Source organism: Arachis stenosperma, chromosome 6, assembly GCF_014773155.1.
Source record: "Arachis stenosperma cultivar V10309 chromosome 6, arast.V10309.gnm1.PFL2, whole genome shotgun sequence".
NCBI lineage: Eukaryota > Viridiplantae > Streptophyta > Magnoliopsida > Fabales > Fabaceae > Arachis > Arachis stenosperma.
In genome coordinates this window covers 108,701,759-108,724,798 of record NC_080382.1, presented here as the reverse complement: position 1 = coordinate 108,724,798, position 23,040 = coordinate 108,701,759, and the positions used below count along the sequence as shown (strand labels likewise).

Sequence of the window (23,040 nt, the reverse complement as noted above, 5' to 3'; positions counted from 1 at the left end):
AGGGATCGCGTTGTCCTAATTTGATATGAACAGGGACTGGGTTGGGTGATTACTCACTTTTTAACCTTTTTACCACTATATACCCCCTCCTCAAACCCTAATTACGTCGTCGGTCCCTCCCTCACCAGCCAGCCTCAACGCCGTCGAACTTCTTCTCCATCAAATCGTCAGTTTAAAATAAAAATAACCATCCACAACATCCAGCAAATTTCATTGTATCTACTTAAATCCAATCTAAATTAAATAAACATCTACTTTAGAATGAAAATAATCATTCCCTTACCTAGTAAAATAAATATCCAGTAAATTTTATTATATCTACTTAAATCCAATCCAAATTAACTAAACATCTATTTTGGAATGAAAATAATCATCTGCATACCTAGTAAAATGAACATAAACTAATCGTTCTACCAAAGTGTATTTTGGATTCTAGTCTATTTTTATGAGAAAGGGGCTAGTTCAGTTAATCATCATCATCATTGCTTTTTGTCATTTCTGTTTGTATTTGCTTATGACTTTCCCGAATTTCATCAAGTATAAGATAGAATATCAAATATTGTCATCAAGATTTATGAAGATAGAATAATCATTGATTAGAAAATGCATTACAATGATCTTTACTCTTCATAAGGAATATATTATGAACTGCATATTTGAAAACGTTGCTACTATTGCAGCACACCAATAGGGCTGCAATTGCGCGACGCAACGCAGAGAAGAAGAGGACGAACAACGGCTTCATTTGCATGATCAGTGGATGCTGTAACGCACAGTGGAGGAAGCTGTGATGGTGTGACGAGGTGGGTGCGTCTTCGTCCGGAACACGCGACGTGACACAGAGGAGAAAAGGACGAACGACGGCTGCGCTTGCATGGTCGGTGGTTGCTACGGCACGCCGGAGAGGAAGCTGTGATGGCGCGACGGGGTGGGGACGGCACTATGAGGAATCCGTGCAGCGCGACGGAAGATACTGGGAGCTGTGATGGCATGACCGTGGTGGGGGCGGCGCAAGAAGGAATCCGTGCGGTGCGACGAAGGATGCTGGACAACGGCTAATGAGAGATGGGAAGTGCGATTAGGGAGAGAAGGAGAAGATTTTACAGAGTAAAATTAGGGTTAGTTAGGGTAGTGTTTTTTTAATAGATTTTTAATTTTAAAATTAGTTTTACCTTGTTGTAAAATAAACAAAAGATATATTAAATATAAAATAAATATGTATAAATAGAAGACTCTATTATTAATATAATTAGCTCAATAATATTTATATATATATAATAATATTATTGAGCTAATTGTATTAATAATAGAGTCTTCTATTTATACATACTTATTTTATATTTAATATATCTTTTATTTATTTTACAACACGTTATTAGCACGAGACTCTGATCAAATCTTTAGGAAGACTCAGGTAATATTTTCATTATGTCGAAGCTCTCTCATCTTGAATTCAATGCTCTTGATATATCTGGAAATAATTATTTATCATGGATATTAGATGCTGAAATCCATCTTGATTCAATGGATCTTGGAGATACCATTAAGGCTGAAAATAATGCATCCCAGAAGGATAAAGCTAAGCCAAAGCCATGATTTTCCTTCGTCGTCATCTTGACGAAGGGTTGAAAAATGAATATCTCACATTAAAAGATCCTGCAGATCTTTGGAAAGACCTTGAAGAAAGGTATAATCATCAGAAAACGGTGATACTTCCTCAAGCCCGATATGAATGGACGCATTTACGTTTACAAGATTTTAAATCTATAAATGAATATAATTCTGCAATGTTTCGAATCACCTCCCAAATGAAATTGTGTGGGAAAAAATAACTGATCATGATATGTTGGAGAAAACTTTCTCAACCTTCCATGCCTCGAATGTGCTCCTGCAGCAGCAGTATCGAGAAAAAGGGTTTAAAAAATATTCTGAGTTAATTTCTTGCCTTCTTTGTTGCTGAACGCAACAATGAGTTGTTATTAAAAAATCATGAAGCGCGTCCTGCTGGCGCCGCCCCATTTCCTGAAGTAAATGCGACAAATCACTACCCCAGAAGAGGTAAATGGCAAGGTTTTAATAGCAAGAAAAATTATGGAAGGAAAAAGAATTATATTCAAAAGAGAGGATCTCACCAGAAGTGGGATAAAGAAAGGAATATCGGGAAGAATAAATCAACAGAGGATAAGTGTTTCCGTTGTGGTGGAAAGGGCCATTGGTCACGTACCTGTCGTACCCCAAGGCACCTAGTCGATCTTTACCAAGCATCTTTGAAAAAGGACGACAAAGGAAAGGAAACAAATTTTGTTTCAAATGATGCTGAGAACTCCACCACTCATTATGATGTATCTGATTTCTTTGAGGATCCTGAAGGAAATATTGGTCATTTGATCAATGATGGAATAGTTTAATATGTGGGATTGTGAAGTATCTATGTAAATAAATAATGTAAAGAACTTATTGTTAAGTTTTATTTTCTATGTATTTAAGTTTCAAATGTGATGTACATAAATAATGAAATATTAATGTTTATGAATTTTGAAATCATTAAATGTGTTATGTTTTAAAATAAAATTTTGGTATATGACATTATTTTATGTACAGTGTTTCTTAGAAAAATAATTCTGATCAAGTATTCAATTTAACTGTGCATACTACTCATTTTATTATTAATTGTTTTTTTGAAGAGAATGGCAAGGATATGTAATGAAGATGTATGCCTTGCGGATAGTGCAAGTTCGCACACTATTCTCAAAAGTGATATATATTTTACCCATCTTGTGCCAAAAGAGGAATATGTTAATACTATTATTGGCTCAGGCAATGTGATAGAAGGCTCCGGAAGAGCTATAATTTTGTTTCCTGGAGGAACAAAATTTATAATAAAAAATGCACTATTATCTACCAAGTCTCTGAGGAACTTGTTGAGTTTCAAAGATATTCGCCGAAATGGATATCATGTTGAGACGATGAATGAAGGAAATCATGAGTATTTATGTATCACAACTCATGATTCAAATAAGAAAGTTATATTAGAAAAATTACCCTCACTTTCATCTGGGCTGTATTATACCAAGATTAGTGCAATTGAATCACGTGCCATTGTAAACCAGAAGTTTACTAGCTCAAATGAGTTCATAACTTGGCACGACCGATTGGGTCATCCGGGAACAACCATGATGAGGAGAATTATTGAAAACTCTCATGGACATTCACTAAAGAACCAGAAGATTCTTAAAACTAGTGAATTTTGTTGTGCTGCATGTTCTCAGGGAAAGTTAATTTTAAAGCCATCACCAGTAAAGATTGGATTTGAGTCCCCTGAATTCCTAGAAAGGATTCAAGGTGATATATGTGGACCTATTCATCCACCATGTGCATCTTTTAGATATTTTATGTTTCTGATAGACGCATCTTCGAGATGGTCACATGTGTGCTTATTATCTTCTCGCAACCTGGGGTTTGCGAGATTACTGGCTCAAATTATTCAATTAAAAGCACAATTTCCAGAAAATCCAATCAAAGCAATTCGTCTTGATAATGCTGGTGAATTTACTTCCCAAACTTTTGATGCTTATTGTATGGCTAATGGAATAAGTGTTGAACATCCAGTAGCTTATGTTCACACACAAAATGGGTTAGCAGAATCACTTATTAAACGCCTCCAATTAATTGCTAGACCCTTACTTATGAGAACAAATCTCCCAACCTCGGTTTGGGGGCATGCTGTTTTACATGCCGCAGCACTTATTCGTTTGAGGCCAACGAGTTATCATCAGTTCTCTCCTATGCAATTAGCTTTTGGCCAGCAGCCAAATGTTTCCCATTTAAGAATATTTGGGTGTGCGATATATGTTCCCATTACACCACCTAATCGCACCAAAATGAGACCCCAAAGAAAATTGGGAATATATGTTGGATATGATTCTCCCTCTATAGTGAGGTATCTTGAGATACAAACTGGAGATGTATTTAAAGCCCGGTTTACGGATTGTCATTTTGATGAATCAAAATTTCCAACATTTGGGGGAGAGAATAAGCTTCCTGAAAAGGAACTTAACTGGAATGCATCATCGTTGATGCATTTAGATCCTCGATCAGGGCAATGTGAACTGGAAGTTCATAAGATTATACATTTGCAAAGAGTAGCAAATGAATTGCCTGATGCATTTTCCGATACAAAGAGGATTACCAAATCTTATATACCAGCAGAAAATGCCCCCATTCGAATTGATGTCCCAGTAGGACAAGTAGCCACTGAAGCAAATTCACGCCAGAAGCGTGGCAGGCCTGTCGGTTCCAAAGACAAAAATCCTCGAAAGAGAAAAGAGGTAAATAATATTCCTGTTGAAAAAGACATAGTAGAGACACCTGTAGTTGTCCAAAATTCTGATATAATATTAACGCCAGAAGACGTTCAGGTACCTGAAAATTGTGAAAATGACGAGATCTCGATAAATTATGTCTTTACAGGAGAGAAATGGGACCGAAATAAGACAATTGTCAATGAAATATTTGCATATAATGTGGCATTGAATATCATGCATGAAAATAAGGATCTTGAGCCAAGATCAGTTGAAGAATGTCGACAAAGAAATGATTGGCCAAAATGGGAAGCAGCCATGAAGGCTGAATTAGACTCACTTGCAAAACGTGAAGTCTTTGGACCTGTAGTCCGTACACCTGCAGATGTAAAACCTGTTGGATACAAATGGGTATTTGTGAGAAAACGAGATGAGAAAAATGAAGTCGTGCGCTACAAAGCCCGACTTGTGGCACAAGGTTTTTCACAAAGGCCCGGTATAGATTATGAAGAAACGTATTCCCCTGTAGTTGATGCAATAACTTTGCGTTATTTGGTCAGTTTATCTGCATATCATAAACTGCATATGCATTTAATGGATGTGGTAACAGCCTATTTATACGGCTCATTAGATCGGGATATCTATATGAAAGTCCCTGAAGGATTAAAGATATCTAAACCATCCAATGAATATTCGCAAGGGTTATACTCAGTTAAATTGAAAAGATCTTTATATGGTCTAAAGCAATCTGGACGAATGTGGTATAATCGTCTTACTGAGTATCTGGCCAAAAATGGATTTAAGAATGATGATATCTGCCCATGTGTTTTTATAAAGAAAACTACATCTGGGTTCATTATAATTGCTGTGTACGTTGATGATTTAAATATCATTGGGACTCCTGAAGAGATTCCAACAATTATAAAAACTCTAAAAGAAGAGTTTGAGATGAAAGATCTTGGAAAGACTAAATTTTGTCTCGGCCTGCAGATCGAGCATATAAAAGACGGGATCTTTATTCATCAAACAACATACACAGAAAAGATCTTGAAGAGATTTTATATGGATAAGTCACATCCATTAAGTACCCCAATGATCGTAAGATCTTTGGATGTGAAAAAGGATCAATTTCGTCCTAAAGAAGAAAATGAAGATATCCTTGGTCCTGAAGTACCATATCTTAGTGCCATTGGAGCACTAATGTATCTTGCTAATAATACGCGACCTGACATATCATTCGCGGTGAATTTACTAGCAAGGTATAGTTCCTCTCCAACCAGAAGACATTGGAGTGGAATCAAGCAAATCTTTCGATATCTTCATGGAACGGTTGATATGGGATTGTTTTATCCCTACGGATCCAAGTCACAACTAGTTGGCTATGCAGATGCCGGATACTTGTCTGATCCACATAAAGAGAGATCTCAAACAGGATATCTGTTTACATATGGTGGAACAGCTATATCATGGAGGTCCACGAAACAGACGATTGCTGCAACCTCCTCTAATCATGCTGAAATACTTGCGATACATGAAGCTAGTCGCGAGTGTTTTTGGCTCAGGAGTTTGATCCAATATATTCTATCATCATGTGAACTGATTGATCATATGATAGCTCCAACTGTCTTGTTTGAAGATAATACAGTATGCATTGCTCAACTTAAGGGTGGATACATCAAAGGTGATAGAACAAAGCATATTTCTCCCAAATTCTTCTTCACTCATGATCTTCAAAATCAAGGAACAATTGATGTCCAACAGATCTGCTCAAGTGACAATCTGGCAGATTTATTTACAAAGTCACTCCCAAAATCCTCCTTTGAAAGATTGGTACATGAGATTGGGATGCGCCGATTTCGAGACATTAAATAATGTCAGCAAGAGGGGGAGACTGTACTCTTTTTCCCTTTGTCAGGTTTTTTTCCATTGGGTTTTTCTTGACAAGGTTTTTAATGAGGCAGTCCCCATCACAAAGGATATTGTACTCTTTTTCCTTCACTAAGGTTTTTCCCACAGGGTTTTCCTTTAATAAGGTTTTAATGAGGCAATAATCCTAAATGATCATCCAAGGGGGAGTGTTGTGATAAGATTGCCTGAGGTGGATTCCCATTTTCCACAAGTCTCAGGTTTTCAAAGGGAATCTTATTAAATAATGTTTGAAAATGATGTCATGTGTTTGCCTATAAATAAGAACTTGATATGAAGTAATACGTACAGTGAAAAGCAAGTAATAAGAAATCTATTCTCTCTTTATGTTACAATCAAATACTCTTCTCCTTATATTTCTACTACAATTCTTTCTCTTCTTTTATTTTATAAGTATTTTAAATTCTATTTTCTATTACTCTTTACATATAATATTAATAGCAATATTAATCATCTTTATTATATTGAGATAGTAACAATAAACAAATGCAATTCTCTCTCTCTTTATTTTTAATACTTCTTTCTATCTTTGTATATATATACACAATACAACATATAATATTATTATATATATATAAATATTATTGAGCTAATTATATTAATAATAGAGTCTTCTATTTATACATATTTATTTTATATTTAATATATCTTTTATTTATTTTACAACATATCTTACTTTTTTTTTCTTTTTTTAATCCATTGTTCACATTATTTATTATATGTGTTGTTCCTTTATACTTTCTCATAATATAAAAGTCGATCTAACTTTTTCCGAGCTTTTGACCTTATCGGAGTTGCCACCTAACAAAAGGTAATCTTCCATGAAGCTGATTCAAAAGGTCCATCTTCCATAAATATAAATCCTTCCTTTATAGAAAACTCCACTCCCAATCTAGACCAACCTAAAATCCATATTCTCATATAACTGATCTTCGTTGAGTAGATACCGAATGCAACCTTGGAAAAGCAGCCTTTAAATTTTTAGTCTGTAGCTAGGTATCCTCTTAGAACTTCATTTTCATCCCATCCCCTAACACCATGATTGTTCTAACAATTAATTTGTCCCTCACATGTTGATTCTTTATTTGCAAATTATATATATCTTTTCATGATTCACCATTTATCGATAGCTTCTATGTATTTAAAACTCATCAGGATCCAAATTATTACGTGAACAAACTATTTATTTTCACAAAGAGCACTCTTCCTTCACAAATCTCCACTACCATTTAAAAAAAAGATTATATTTCAAATCACTGCGTTTCCAACCCTCAGACCACCTAACTTTTGTCGTGCATGTATTATCTCGCACCTCTTAAGGTCGTGCAACCTCGCCATCTTCCTTGTCCCAGAATAACCTCCGTTGCAAGGCTATAAGCTTCTTTACTACTCTAGCTAGCATTCAATAAATACTCAGATAATAATTTAGCAAACTATTTATTATAGCTTTGATCTAAACCAACTTATACGCTTTGTTTAAGACTTTTGCGACTAAATTCTCATAGTGGTTCCTAAGATTCACGACTTTTACTATTTTAGTCCTTCAAATTCGAAATTCATTGTAATTGTCTCCGAGATTCAGTTGAAAGCACCATATTGGTCTCTGGACCTTTTCCAATGTTGAGTCAACAAATGGAATACCAAGCTAGCTTTGACTTGCCATGCTAGCCACAGGGCTAAATGGTGTTTGTTCGTTTTGGCGTTTAAGCAAAGCAAATACGAGGTCGTTTTGGAGAATGAGGAAAGAAAAAACGATTTGCACATCTGTCACATCATATAAACTCTTCTTCGTCTTCTCGTTCTTTATTGTTTAAGTTCCAAAACAGAACGCCGTTGTTTAGCCATGTATCTAGAGTGACAAGTCAGAGCTAGTTCAGCACTTCATTCACTAATTCAGTGCTAGAAAGGGTCCATAGACTAATATGATGCTCAGAGCTGAATCTCGGGGACCAGTATATTGAATTTTGAATTTAAGAAACTAAAATGGTGAACATCGTAAATCTGAGAAACTATTTTAGAGATTCAGTCCTTTCCATAACGACAACTTCTTTTCAACTTTATCAATATCAAGCTTCCAAATTTTCCACGCAAATTTACGCCCAACGATATTCCCCAGTATATTACCAGAAGCTCCGCCGACTTAAAACCAACAGAGTACACATTTGTTGTACTTACTCTTGCTCATGGTTGATGGGAATCAAGTTAGACTTGTTAAAATTAATACTCAACTTAAACATCACCTCAGAACATCGTAGCAACCTCTGATAGTTACAAATGGAGTCCTCATACAAAAGACAGAACAGAATAGTATTGATTACATATTAGAGATGGGACAATTATCCCACCCCAACAATAGAGGGTTGATACGCTCCTTTCTAACTGCCTCTATTATCATTCTATTCAACAAATCCACAACCAAAACAAATAAAAAGAGAGAAATCAAATCACCTTACTTCAACCCCCTTTCTATTATGATTGGCTTAGTCGACAAACCATTAACTAAAATTGAATTAGACATTGTGCGCACACACTCTCTGACCCATCCCCTCTTTCTGCCCCCAAACCCATCTTTGCCAACATGTTTATGTCTATATAATCATATTTTTTTAAAAATACAAAATGCATGTTTGTATACATTAGTTGATTTTTTATGTCTATGTTAATTTTTTTTTCTTGTAGAACTTTATTTTCATCACATTAACATTACATATCAATTAATAATATTTTATTGAGAGTTAATTATTTACTAACTCGATAAACAATAAAAGTTAACAATGACTAATATTTGGATTTGTTGTAAATATAGTTATCTAAATATACTTTATACTAGAGTTACATATTAATATGTTAATAATAACAGAAATAATAATTTAAAGAGAAATGTTTTATTTAGATTAGCAATAAAGAAATTTGCATCACTTTGGGAAAGAAAAGGAATACACATTATTCATTATTGTTCTACTTCATATAAATTTTAGATATTACTATCGCTCGCTTTATGTTCTAACAAGAAACCTTTTTGATTGATAGAAGAACACTTCATATATTCTATTTCATTATTGATTTATTTTGATCGACAAATATTTAGCTATGTAAGTATTATTTTCATCCATTTTATATTAACGGATTCATGGTTATTTCTGACCAGGAAACCCAAGTTTTGATTGATAGAGTGCTCTCCAAAGTTTTTAATATTCCGTCAATTCAGGTGAGACTCGTTTTAATCACTCATGACTCAATCATGTGTATGAGTGTATGACATTAAGCACGGACGAGAATAATGAGATCATATAAATATATTTATTTTCCTCTACTGTCGGCCTATATTTTCCTTGCAACTCGCGAATCGCCACTTCGAAAATGCACCACCTCTTTATCCTAAATTCCAAATGGATGAATATAAATATAAACTTCCTGTCAATTAAATATTACTCTACAGTCTACATTAACATCCAACACCTACGAAATACTCTAATACTTTGCTCTTAATGATGATGACATTAAAGTTCATGGAGAATCGATAATCGGCATCCATCTAGAGGTGAATAAGAATAGCTGCTAATGCCTTACGCCATTACCCCATAGCAGCATCAAGGAAACAAAACGAGGTCCACAGGCGCCGTAGTGTTTTCAGCACTAGTAAGGACCCCTTGAAGTTCTGTTTTCAACAGTAATGGGCATGGCTGATCTCAAGTATCGTCACAATGTCGAAGCCTGCGGCTCAGAATTCAAGCAGTAGGCAAAAGAAAATTGGCAGGAAAGGGGGTGTAAAATGCTACAGATTAATTATAAACTCTAGCCACTTCTAATTTTCTAATAATATACATTATTACACAGATTCTGGAAAATCCTCAGCCTACATAGATTTCCCAGAGGAACTAGAAACAATTTTTTGCCGCAGTGTCGGCTGGTGGTGTGTTCAGATAATGCTCACTGCCTAGGTACTGGTGGTGGCGTTGATGGGTGGCTTTGCCCATAAAATCCTATGCTAGATGGCCTGTAAAATCCTCCTGGTGATGACTGTGGTTGCTGCTGTGGGGGTTGAGAGCTGGGCACTGACAACCCCATAGCCACATGCGGAGGCAAAGGAGGTGGAGGCGGTAGGTTAACTGATCCATAAACATAAGGTACTGCTCCCCCAACCATCAAACCTGTTGATTGGACATATTGATTTGATGGTGGATTTGCAGGAGAATGAGGCGGGGGTGTGGGTGCTGAAGCAAATGTCGGTTGTAGTTGATTGGCTTGAGACATGGTTTGCAAGCCGACCGATGACATGTTTATGGCTGATGGCTGTTGTAGAGCGGAGAAAAAGGAAGAGCTCGCAATGTCAGAAGAGTTAACATCAGTAACAGACATAGGTTTCTCAAGTTTAGGTCTTTTCTCAGGGTTGAATAATCCTGATGCAAATCCAGTAGAACTTAAGCCACCATTCATGGAGGCAGCTTCTTCAGCTACAAGAGAAGAGAGAACAGAGGTAAGCATTTGAGCAGAGGATGTAGATGCAGCAAGCTTAGCAGCAACAGCAGCAGCTGCAGCCTTCTTGTTATCATCTTCAGTAGTTTGGAATGAAGCAAATGACATAGATTGTTGGGCATAGGTAGGCTGAGAAGTGGAGGTGGTGTTTAATTGCACTGGTGGTAGAGTGGCTTCTGCAGTTTGGTTAAGCCGCTTCCGAATACCAGCTGCTTTCTCAATTTGTCCCCGGGCGACCTTCACAATAATAAAACCATCAATTTGCTATATAAAATGTTGAAAACATGGAATGAATATGCTGCTAACGTAAAACTAGGCATATATGATCGTTCATTAATCCGGAGATCCCTCTATTCATTTCAGCATGAAGAAATTGAAATGTTGCTTATGAGATATTAAAGAACTACCTAATTCTTTTATGATTAATTTTGGAAAAAAATTAATTTTGGGAAAAGATTAATTTTGGAAATATACTCTCCACATGCAGGGGCAAGACTACACATATCTACCCTCCCCGTGTTTCATGCATTCATTTGCCATTCTTTTATCCAGAAGTCATGTAAACAAAATTCTATATTTATTCAAACCAAAATGAAAAAGCCTGGTGCCCTTTGTATTTCTGTCCTTTGACTATTTACAAAACCATGTTTTATGGGAGATTTAATCCAACAACAATGGAAATGACCAAATAATCTGGTTTCAAAACAAAAGAAAATAAAAAAAATCCACATGACAAACGTATCTTCAAAATTCATGAGAATTACCATATAGTACATTCATGCTCAAGGGAAAGTTGAATGAAGTTACCAGATAAAAACCATTCATTCATATTCCTCTACTTAATAATTTAACCTTTTAAAGAGCAGCTATGCATGAGTTTTCAAAATCTCAATGATTAAGGGGTCAAATAATCAATCTTTGTTCAATATTCTTAAGTAAATGTGAAGCATAAGCACAAATTAAAGTTGGTAATATGCATTGTGTACACTTAGGCTACGTTTGTTTCTGAGAACAGGACAGGACAAGACACTGATTGGCAGAGACATAAAATTGTATTCTTGTATTCTGTTTGGTAATAAACTAGAACAAATTATGAAAATCTAATTTATTCTCATTTTTTTTCATTCAAAAAATTTGAGATGAAAAATATAATAATAAAAAAATATAATTATGAAAAATTGACAAAAATAATGAAAAAAAGAATGAAAAATAAGTTGTATTCCTTGTTAGTGTCCCCGTGTCCTTCCTGTTAGGATGGACACAAAATACACTAATTCAGTGTCTCTGGACACACTGTCTCTTTCCATGTCTCCTCTGTCAAACATGATTTTATGTCTCAGTGTCCTGTCTCTATAAACAAACGTAGCCTTATGTCCAAAGATAGGTGTGCATTATTCATACTTCAAATCCACTATACACTCTTCTTGCACAAGGGGGAAAATTTGATATACAAACCAATCATGCCCCTCCACACAAGAGAGCTTAAGCTTTAGACAAGATGGTTAAACCATCGATAACAATAACAATAACAATAATAATAATAATAGTAGTAGTAATACATGAAAAGCCCAAAACAGTATGACACTGACAGACATAGAGGATAAAGTCAGTAACAAAAGACAAGTTCTTACCAGCAACTGGCTGCGAACAATGTCTTGCCTTGATTCCTGAAAAGCTTTATATTAGTAAGCAGTTACTAGTTTTCGGTATTTTAATTCAATCATATTTGTAGAAACTACTATACTTGTTCCAGCAGTGCATCTTTAAGCTGAGAAAGCAAAGAAATCCTCGCAGCCTCAGCATTTTCAAGCTGCTCCATATATTGTTTAAGCTCCTTTTCCTGCTCTTGCAAGTCATTCATCAAAGTGGATCCCAGTTGGTTCCCTGATGAAATATCCAACAACTATTAAATACTTGTCTCTTGGAATAGAATTAGATAAAAGTTCTATTGTTTGAAGAGAAGCCATGCACATTTCTTCAAATGACCTAACAAAACATGGAAGTATATTACGACAATAAATATTGCGATTTTGGATAGAAATGCTGAGAAGGGAAATACTTGTGACTGTTAGCCAAATAAATTGGGGGGAAAAAAACACTTGAATAACTGTTTGGTTACACAAACTCATAGTTAAAGACTATCTATCTAGGCCTTATCTCCGGGTGATGTGGGACTCCAGTTTCCTATTGCCCAAGACTAGAGATCTAGAACATGAAGTTTCCAAAACTGAACATTTGCAGATGGCCCATCAAAAACCATATGATACATACAAATACCATATTTAAATTGAATGGGCCTATACTGAAAAAAAAAAATAAAATAAAATAAAATAAAAATTGAATGGGTCAAACTTCAACCCCACTTGAGATGATTGTTTAGGTGTATTGTTTGAGGAAAATACTCCTTAGTACTGAATTTATATGCATTAAGCACCGAAACATTACACATAATCATGATTGAAATTTACAAATATTTAAATATCCCTAATTGATACCAAAATATAAAGTCTTCTCAACAAATCTCATCATAATCTCAACATAAACCCTCGAGCTAGAGCATATAGTTCATACACACCAAGCTTGTAATAAATGCAATCATTCTGAGGCCCACTGCCAATTGATCATGGGAACCACGGTGACAATCTCCTTGGATACCACCTTATCCCTGATAAAGGGCCAATCAGCCGCTGTGTTCAGTTCTTCAATTAGATATTGAATTGGAAGCAATATGCCATGCTGCTTTATTCACACGAAACAACTTCATTTAAGCAACCGACCCAAATTTTAACTCTGGAGGCAATTGTTTGATCCATATTAGCTTCTAAGTAGTTTAAGCCATGGATTGATGCTCAATCCCCACTTGATCGATGTCTTGATTCTAGCTCTTCCTAGACACAAGGTTACCACCAATAGAGAGACAATTCTCAGATGTAGACCACCTCAATAGTGTACCATCCCCATATACAGAATGATAACTAACAACTTCGGGACTAAATAAATGGACTCTGCACAATATACATCAACCACGTGCCTTCTTGATATAATCAAAATCCGCATAACAAGATCCCAATAATCAGACATGGGGAACTGCATAAACGGATTACACACACTAACGAAATATGAAATATCAAGTCTAACAATAGTGAGATAATTTAACCTCCCCACTATTCTTTGAAATCTATCTAGCATAAGACCCTGCTTGATCTGGCAATAATTTGCTGTTAGAATCCAGGACTATCGCTATGTTTGCAGTCTATTATTCATGTCTCTAAATCCTTAGTGTGAAAGTGCTAAAAAATGCTTCTTCAATCAAGTCATTCCTGTAATGTTGATAAGCACTCAGTGATCATCACCACTTTTTTTTTCATGTCAGAAACTTGGATAATAGTACGAAATTTTCCAAACCATGCTCTTGGCCACCTGGGAAGTATATCAGCCTGCAAAAAGTGAATCTCCCAATTTTCACACCAACCCTAACTCTCCCTGAGAAATAAACCCAAGTGGTTATTCCATGTATATTTCCTCATCATGATCAATGAAGAAAGGCAACGTAAATATCCAAATGATATAGCAAGGGGTGCACATAGGTCAGTTTTAGGACAAAATAAAATTAGAACCAGTTAAATCCACATGGCTCAGTTAGGTTTGGGTCCCTTAAAAAGTTCTGGCTAATCCATCTACACCATTATAAAGAATCATCCTATACTATTCGAGTCACTGGTAGATTTTCCAATCCCACTAGCCCATTATACAAATCCAGTAACTGTTCGGGTTACACAAATATAGCATCAGCATTGATGGGATTAACCAGTTGCCATTGATTCCCTGGATATAGCGGCTAGTGACTTATAGCTTCCATGGAAAGAAAAATGTAAACAAAAACAACTTTAAGGTGATCAAGTGCATATATGTCTGAAGCTAACCCTTTGTAACGAATCCAGCTTTAAGGTGATCAATATTACCATTAGGGTCAACTAGAGAGGTGACGTATGGTTTTATCTTCAAAAAAGGTAATGTTGGTATACCAAAGAGTGATAGAACAAAAGAAATATATTTGCAGATATTCACAAATCCTTAATTGATATCAGAAGATAAAGTTGAAACAAGTATCTTCATAATTTTAACAACGGTAAAAGCTAGCTCATGAGGCTAGAAATGCCCAAGCTCTTATAAAGGTTAATAGGTCTTCATCTCAAGGCAGTGTAGAACTACAACATGGATCGAGCACATAAGAGAGAATTATCAGCATCTCACAGCAAGGTGATATATAAGAAATGTCAAAGCAAAGTTTGTGTTTTTGCAGCCTAAAGAAGAAAGCAACAAGACTCACCACCAAGCCTGTAATTGTCATCAATTTGCCGTTTTGTTTCAAAATATGTATTTCAGTTATGATACCCATCCATCCAAATCCCAAAATTAAAACAATCAACAAATGGCACTACAGAAGTTGGACCAAGAAAAATAAAATAAAATACAACAAAAAAAACAGACAGAAATATATATATATATATATATATATATATATATATATATAAAAAATTAGAAAAAGAAAAAGGAAAGAAAAGGCAAAAACAAAAAGATTTATCATCATATAATGGATGCTAACAAATTTAAATATTTGTTATTCAGGATGCAAATGTTAGCTTCAGTCAATATAGAGAAAGGGGCATAAAATGTTTAGGCCGTCTAGGGCAAAGGAATTCGAAGGGAGAGAAACAGGCATAATTTTTTGAAGTTTTCAAGCAATCGTTCTTACCTTGAGCCAATGTATTCTCAACATCTTCAACAAGTTTACCCATATCTCGTACAGCAGCATCACACTTGTTTAAGGCAGCTTCCTCACTGGTATTTTCATCGAGAACAGCCTGATAAGCTGTCAGTATTTTTTCAGGCAAACACCCAATAGCCAGTTTCTGCAATGATAATGACAGAGAAATGAGACACCTCAGGATCAGACATATCAAAAAACATCTACTTGGCAATAGATAGTTAAGGACTTGGGTATTATAGGCAGCCCAAAGTTCCACATTGAGTAGTATGAAATACTTGATGTTGTATTTAAGGAGAGTAGTTCTTTCCCCTTAATAGCTAGCTTTTAAGATGCAGTTCCCCACTTTCCTTAGGTACTTAACAATGTTATCAGAGAAAGGATGTCGGACGCACAAAAAGGCTACCTATAGAATGGATTAAGGTAAACACTAAATACTGATAGCTGATAACCGAGTGGCTACCGGTGGGTCAGTGTCAATAGAGTGAAGCCGTGTGGATGTCAGTTCCTTAGGGCCAGTGTATTGTTAGGGATTTGGGTATTATAGGGTGCCCAAAGTCCCAAATCGACTATCGAGTAGTATGAAATACTTGACATATTTAAGGAGAATGGTCCTTAATAGCTAGCTTTTAAGGTGTGATTCTCCACTTTCCTTATGTACTTAATATAGAAACATCAGAAAACAATGCTGCTAGTTGCTTACAATTCTCACTGAGTGGGCATCTCTCTTCACCATCTTAATAGAATTTGAACTCTTTCCATTGCTTGTAGAGGATGGAGGTGGACTCTTACCCATAATTTCATCCTTAAGACCCTGACCTCGCGTACCCATAATTTCATCCTTAAGACCCTGACCTCGGGAACCAAAAACCTTCCTCTCCTCCCATATGTCAACCTGAAAAAGTCATCAGAAAAAAGAGACATTTACAAAATGATACAACTAACATCAAAACAATTGATAAGATCAATGACATTTCATCATCATTAATAATAATAAAAAGAAACTGACATAGCTAACATGACATGGCTGGAAAAAAAACACATTTATAGCCTTATCCTCCTACTATATGAGATCAATTATACAAAAAGGATTCTCTAGTGCATCAGGATCATATAACAGTGACACAAGTAATTAAAACAGAAATCCACAAAGAAAGAATTATTTATGACCAAGTCTTCATCACTATAACGAATGAATTGCCAAAGCTAGCTCCACTCAACCTTATGTCCATTAGCAGCAGAATAGAAATACAATGATAGTGTAAAAAATTAGACCCACGAGAAAAAAGACAATTGAGACATTAGAATAAACTGAAGATATTATGTAGAAATGCTCAGATTTTTCTATTCACTAGTGTTTCTGACAGTAAAGGAATGTAAGCCAAGATAAAATAACCCTAATTAAACAAAATTTAAACGAAGACTATTTTTTAAAATTATTTGTAGTGCTCTACTGATGGGTTCTTAAGAGTTATTTCTCTATTAGAATTGCATACAAATTGGCATGCCTTGCTAAATGCCTCAGTCATAGGACCTGCTGAATTTCTTTTGCTTTCTTCTTGGGAAGGTATCTTGTCCTCTCTCTATTCTCTTTAATAAATTTCTTTTTCTACAGCGAAAGAAAAACATCAATTGAAAACAGAGGTTTCTGTATGAGATATGGGAATTAAATGGACTGGCGAGAATGTGACCCACAACAGACAAGTAGTGAGACATAAAATCTAGATCCTGATGTGACTAGGACACTGCTAGTATTGATCTCATGCTGGACAACTCCCTTGATTTAGTGTTGAAGATGAGGCAGAGCTATATGTAAACAGGGAGCTATTTCAACAGAAGTATGAGGATTCGGTTTAGGTCTTGACAACACTATCTACAACATTAACAGAATCATTAAAATGAAAAGGTAAAATACCATTACAAAATACAAGGGTCCTGGTAAAATATCACCTGAATTCAAGGGAGGATAGCATACACTTTTACAACTCAAATACTGGAATGTAAATATTGCCAAATTTTATTCAGAACAAAATAATTTCACCAAAGCTTAATCCAGTGTTATTTAACACCCCCTGGTGGCCCCCACCACCCCCACACAAAAATAAAGAAAAAAAAACCTTATTAGTAGTGAATTAGATACTTTAATGTGGACTTTGTTAGTTTCTTCTGTGTTTTGGGCCTCTAGCCCTCATATATTATATATATATATATATATATTCCTTAACATGAAAATTTAAATATCTTTCAACCATACCAATTAAATCGATATTGAAATTTTAATCAGAGAGAAATCCCAAAGAAGGAAGAAGACAAGATATTACCCAAGCCAAGCCACAAATCTACAGAATTAAAATACAAGCATAGAATGAAGATGCTGACTATATTAAGTGTGACACAACTGATTTACAGAACTTATAGCAGAAGAGCGTAACACTTACGAGTCTCGTCACAGCTTTCCTTCCTTGTTCATCACCACTTTCATAAACACTTCTCAGAGCTCCAGGAAGAACTTTCCAGAATTCATTTACGAACTCACTTCCCTTTCGCCTACTATTTTGCAAGATGTCATTAGCCAAGTACAGAAAAGAGACACGCTGCTCTTTCTGCGAACCATTGAACAATTTATCCCATGTTTCAACAATTTCCCTTGCCTTCTTGCGATGGGAAATACACCATCGGGATAGTGCTGAGTGGATATGTAAGGAATACAAAATACACGGATCTCGTCAAAGAAGAGTAAAGGAAATAACCATAATCACAATCAAATCCAATCATGTGAATTGTTATCACTCTTTTATGGGGAAATCAATATCTCTGACAATACATCTTCAAAAATCTTAAGAAAGTGGAGAAAATTGAACAAAATGCTATCCTCATTTGCCAAATGGCAACACAAAAAATCCAACTAGCTATTGATAATTCAGGTACAGGCAGTAACATACATCTCAAACATCTTTGGCTTCTGCAACACTAATTATCTCCTTAGGAGAATAGGAAGGGTTCCCTTAGGGATATGCATGAGACTATGCTGCTCTGTACATTCCTTTATTTTTGTTGCATCATTTGTTTAATAAATTCCCTATCCTGCTTTATACTGCTCTTCTATCTTTGATGTTTGAATAAATACTTTCCAAGGACAGCCAAGTGCACTAACACCCACATTAATGCAAGATCTAGAAAAAGGCAGTCAAACCTGATAATTACATCAATGACTAATTCCATGACTTGTTCACATAGAGACAACTCAACCGTACTCCAAGGCTCCCCTTGAATAAATGCTTTTCAAATCCATTAAAAAGATAAAGAAAATTCATCTAAACATTAACTATAATTAAAAAACTCATCATGTTTCCTAGCTACTATTCAAATAAAATTGTTACTTGAGCATTTAAACCAAATATATGAATATGATATTAGAAAGAAATGACTAGGTACAATAGGGGAAGGAAGAAACCTCAGGAAAAAACAAAGGAAAATATTAAGTCAACTGGCTAAAAGATGGTTGAAGAAAAAAACGTTCACATTATTGTGGAGTAAATAGCAGTTACATAGAACATAGATGAGCAATTCAAGAGCTGGACATTAGAGCAATAACAGAAATAAAAAATGACAATCTGTCTGACCCACCATATTGATTGTAAAGGAAGAGCAAAGAACACCTTTGGAAATACTTTCCTCCAAAAAACTGTGAAACTATTATAACATCCTAACTTCTTTATTCCTGCCAAAAGGTCCAAAATCTTCTTAAAATATATCATTAGAAAAAGTTTCAAGGAAAAAAGGACACACCCAGTTTTACCTTCTAACATGCTATTAGATTTACATAAGAATTTAACCACCCTATATTAGAAAATAAATGAGCCTGTATACTTATGTTGGAACCAACAACAACAATAAAGCCTTATCCCACTAGGTGGGGATACTTAAGTTGGAAAGATCTTTGAGCATGATAGTGACTTCTGCAACCTGAAAAATGCATGAATAACTTTCAGATATATTTCATTCAATCTCCTTTCTAGCTTTGTACTTCTAAGCTACTCCTACTTTGACTAGAAACTTTCTTACTTTACAGGGTTACACACAAGAAAGAGGTAACATAAGTTTAAATAATATTCACCTGTTTTATGTCAAGCTAAACCAATTGTACCAACATATATAATCATTTCCAGAAAATTATCATTAGTGGTCCAAGTCTTATTTATTTCACTTTACACTTAGGGCCAGTTTAGATAAACAACTTAATTAAGCTCTTTTGGAAAATGAGCTTAAAACATACGGACTTATATTAAAAGTAACTTATAAATAAGTTATTTTGTATTTGGTTTTTCAATCATAAAAGTGCTTATTTTAAAAGGAAAGTGATAAAAAGCTTTTTATTATAGGAAAAGTCATTTTTTTTTACTTCTCCATAAGCACTTTAAATGACTTTTTAGAAAGTCACAAGTTAGTTTTGAAAATTGTACCAAGTATTAATGTTGTAACTTTTCATAAGTTATAAAAAGTTACTTATTAACCTATCCAAACTAGGTAATGGATCCTCTCCAGTGGAAAAAAAAAAAAAAAAACTGGATGGTGTCCAGTGTTTAATCTAACCATTCATTGATCTCTCTCTCTCTCTCATATTTATTTCTGGTCCCACTTATAGAATTAAAGGTGAGAGATCACACTTTATTCTCTCAAGTGTTAAAAAAAACGGAGAGGATCCATTTCCATCCAAACTAGCCCTTAGTCATGAACTGAACAGCTTCAGCTGCTACAATGTCCCTTCACTTATTGACATATACAAGATACCTATACAATTGCATACTATAGGTGCAACAGTCACTTTTATCTTCCAATCATAGACCACAAAACACACACACATTACAACCCCAAATACCAGCTTCAGGATAACAAATTCAATCTTACGGGAAAAATTTCTGCAGCTGCTTCTATAAAGAAGAAGCAAATAAAGCCAACCTTCTGCTTTTGATCTAAATCCGTAACATAACAAGATCTATCATATGTACCAGTTACTTCAACAAGGTGGCAAAGAAACTACAGTGTGTGGCTAATAACCTGCAAAACTATAACTTGCATAACGAGAAATGAGACCACTAAGTAAGTAGCCCATGTCAACTCATGCACTAAATTAAACAAACATAGACACAGATCACATTTCTTTAGATTCATTTATCTAAACCTAAGGAAACCATACTGCAGAGTTACAGACATTGAATTCCATGTAATGAACACTTGTTGCCAAAAATGAGATATAGGTGCTACAAGCAACTTGATAGCACAAAAATAACCAAAATGGAAAATAGCATTACAATAAGGAAAAAGGTGGGAGGGGGAGTGGGGAGTGGGGCAGAGTAATTGATTGATGAAGGATACTTTCAATGCTTTGCTGCGAATTGTTGAGTTTCAACAACTTCTCTGCTAATATCTGTCCATCAAAATCGTCGGTGCTCATTTTGACAAGTTTCACATGCCCTGGAGTTTTTACATGTAGTGCACAGTATGCATCAATCAAAAAGGATGTAAATCAATCATGAAGAAAGTCAATCAACTTCTTACTTCTATATATATATAAAAGAGAAAAAGGACAATAAGTATTGCTATAAGTATGGGAATGCGGCAAAGCCTGCTATTCGCTAGTATAATATAATTCAAATAACAACTGCTTTCCCCAAATCTAGTATGAGAATAACTGTTTTCCATCAGTTCCTTAAGAAAAGATCTATAGATTATAGTATAAGAGATATATAGCCCACAGAAATGTTTGACTAAGGAGTTGAGAGTGTTTAGAGTTGCCATGATCATTTCTTTAGCATCTCTCCCATTATGATCTAAATCCCATACATGTTCCTAGTAACCATGTGACATAGTTCATAAGGAAGTTGACTTGACCAAATGTCCCTACACCAAACACTTACTAGACAAAGCATTTCTTGCATTGCACATATGGTTATTTTATGTCCCACCTATAACTGAAGAAAATGCCTCGTAAAAGTCATAGCTTACCTAACATCAGTGCAAAAATATATACTGAAAACAAAGGGGGCATCTGAACAAGCACACTACAAGAAGATTAATACATCAACCTCCCGTTTAAAGAAACTAATAGGAAAAAAGAAATTAGTGTATATAACCATTTGGAGCACGCTTCAGAAAATGAACTATTAAACTGACAAAATATAAATAGAAAAAGAAAAAAAAAAGGCACTCTAAACTCTTTCACAAATAAGATTGTGCCATCAGCCAACTACAATATTCTCCAAACTTCCTCCAATATTATTTCATCAGAACTCATAAGTCAAAAAGCATCCCTTTACAAAACCCTATAATAAACCACTACTACAAACTACCCTACGGAACAGTAGAAAACAAAATAATCACCACGACCAAAAGCAAATAAAGCAACTTTGAACTATTAATTGGAGGGAAACAAAACTATGTCCTATATTCTCATTTGCGTTTTGATACTACAAGACAATAAAATTTCCACTAGCTAATCATACATACATACATAAATACATACATACATACAGCATTACGAACACTGTGCAACTAGAAATTCCAGACTGCTCAGAATTTGAAAGCGAAATGAAATCGTTCTAAGTCACCGTTTTATAAAAAGTTCAATATCCGAAATCTAAATATTAAAAAAATGAAAAAACAATATTATAAAAATAAAAAAATAATAAAAAATGGAAATCGTTGGGGTAAAAAAAGAAAATAAAAGAAAACCAGGAGATTTAGTTGGGGAAGAAGCAGGGTATGATATTATCCAAATCTCGTTCGGTTTCGAGGAGAAAACCTAACATTTCTTTTCGTTTTTGCAAGGGAAAACAGTGAAGTGGCGGAAGCAAGGACGGTTTAATACTTACAAGGTGAGGAATGGGAGAAGCAGAAAGACCGCCGTAAATCGCCGCCGCCGCTACCGCTGCGGAGAGAGGAGTTTCCGTCGTTTTGTGTTGATGCTGTGTTGAAGTGGTTTTGCTGTTGGCAGAAAATAGTGAGGGTGAGGATGAGAAAGAAAAAATTATCTGAGCTCAGTGTCGGGCTCCTCATTTACTATAGAATTTTCTCTTTTTTCCTCAAAATGTTATGAATTAAAACTATTTTCTGTGAAAATAAGTAAATAACACTTTGAAGTAATAATAAAAGGAATATCTAAATCTGTAACATAAATAGTCACCAAAAAAAAATTTGTAACATAAATTAATTATTTACAAGTTATTGATCAATTAAAAACGCAAAACAAAAACTTTCTCCGGTTTAAAACACGAAATTTTTCTTAATTATTACGGCAAAAAATTCACCTTAAACACTATTTCTTAAATAAAAAATATTGCAATCTTTATTAATTAAATAAATTATAATTTTTTATTTATTATATTTTATATTAATTTAAAATTTTTTAATAAAACAACATTGTATGAACCAAAAAAAAAGTAGAATTTAGTCTCAACATATTTTAAAATTCAAAAAAATAGCTTCTATAAAATTCAAATGTTGATTTGTCTTTTAGGATAGACTTTTATTCAATATAATTTGTGGGAATACTAGAAAAAAATTGGTTGA

At 34.8% G+C, this 23,040-nt stretch overlaps 1 protein-coding gene across 1 annotated transcript; it reads right to left on the bottom strand.

Moving 5' to 3' along the window:
• Window positions 1–9,627: 9,627 nt before the first annotated feature.
• Window positions 9,628–22,552, bottom strand: LOC130935115 (uncharacterized). Its single transcript, XM_057864690.1, has 8 exons — window positions 22,344–22,552; window positions 20,848–20,946; window positions 17,910–18,157; window positions 16,175–16,366; window positions 15,460–15,616; window positions 12,448–12,587; window positions 12,335–12,370; window positions 9,628–10,940 (listed from the first exon to the last, which is right to left on the bottom strand). Exons 1-8 carry the CDS (start codon window positions 22,525–22,527, stop codon window positions 10,158–10,160), a joined length of 1,839 nt encoding a protein of 612 aa, XP_057720673.1. The 5' UTR covers window positions 22,528–22,552; the 3' UTR covers window positions 9,628–10,157.
• Window positions 22,553–23,040: the final 488 nt, after the last annotated feature.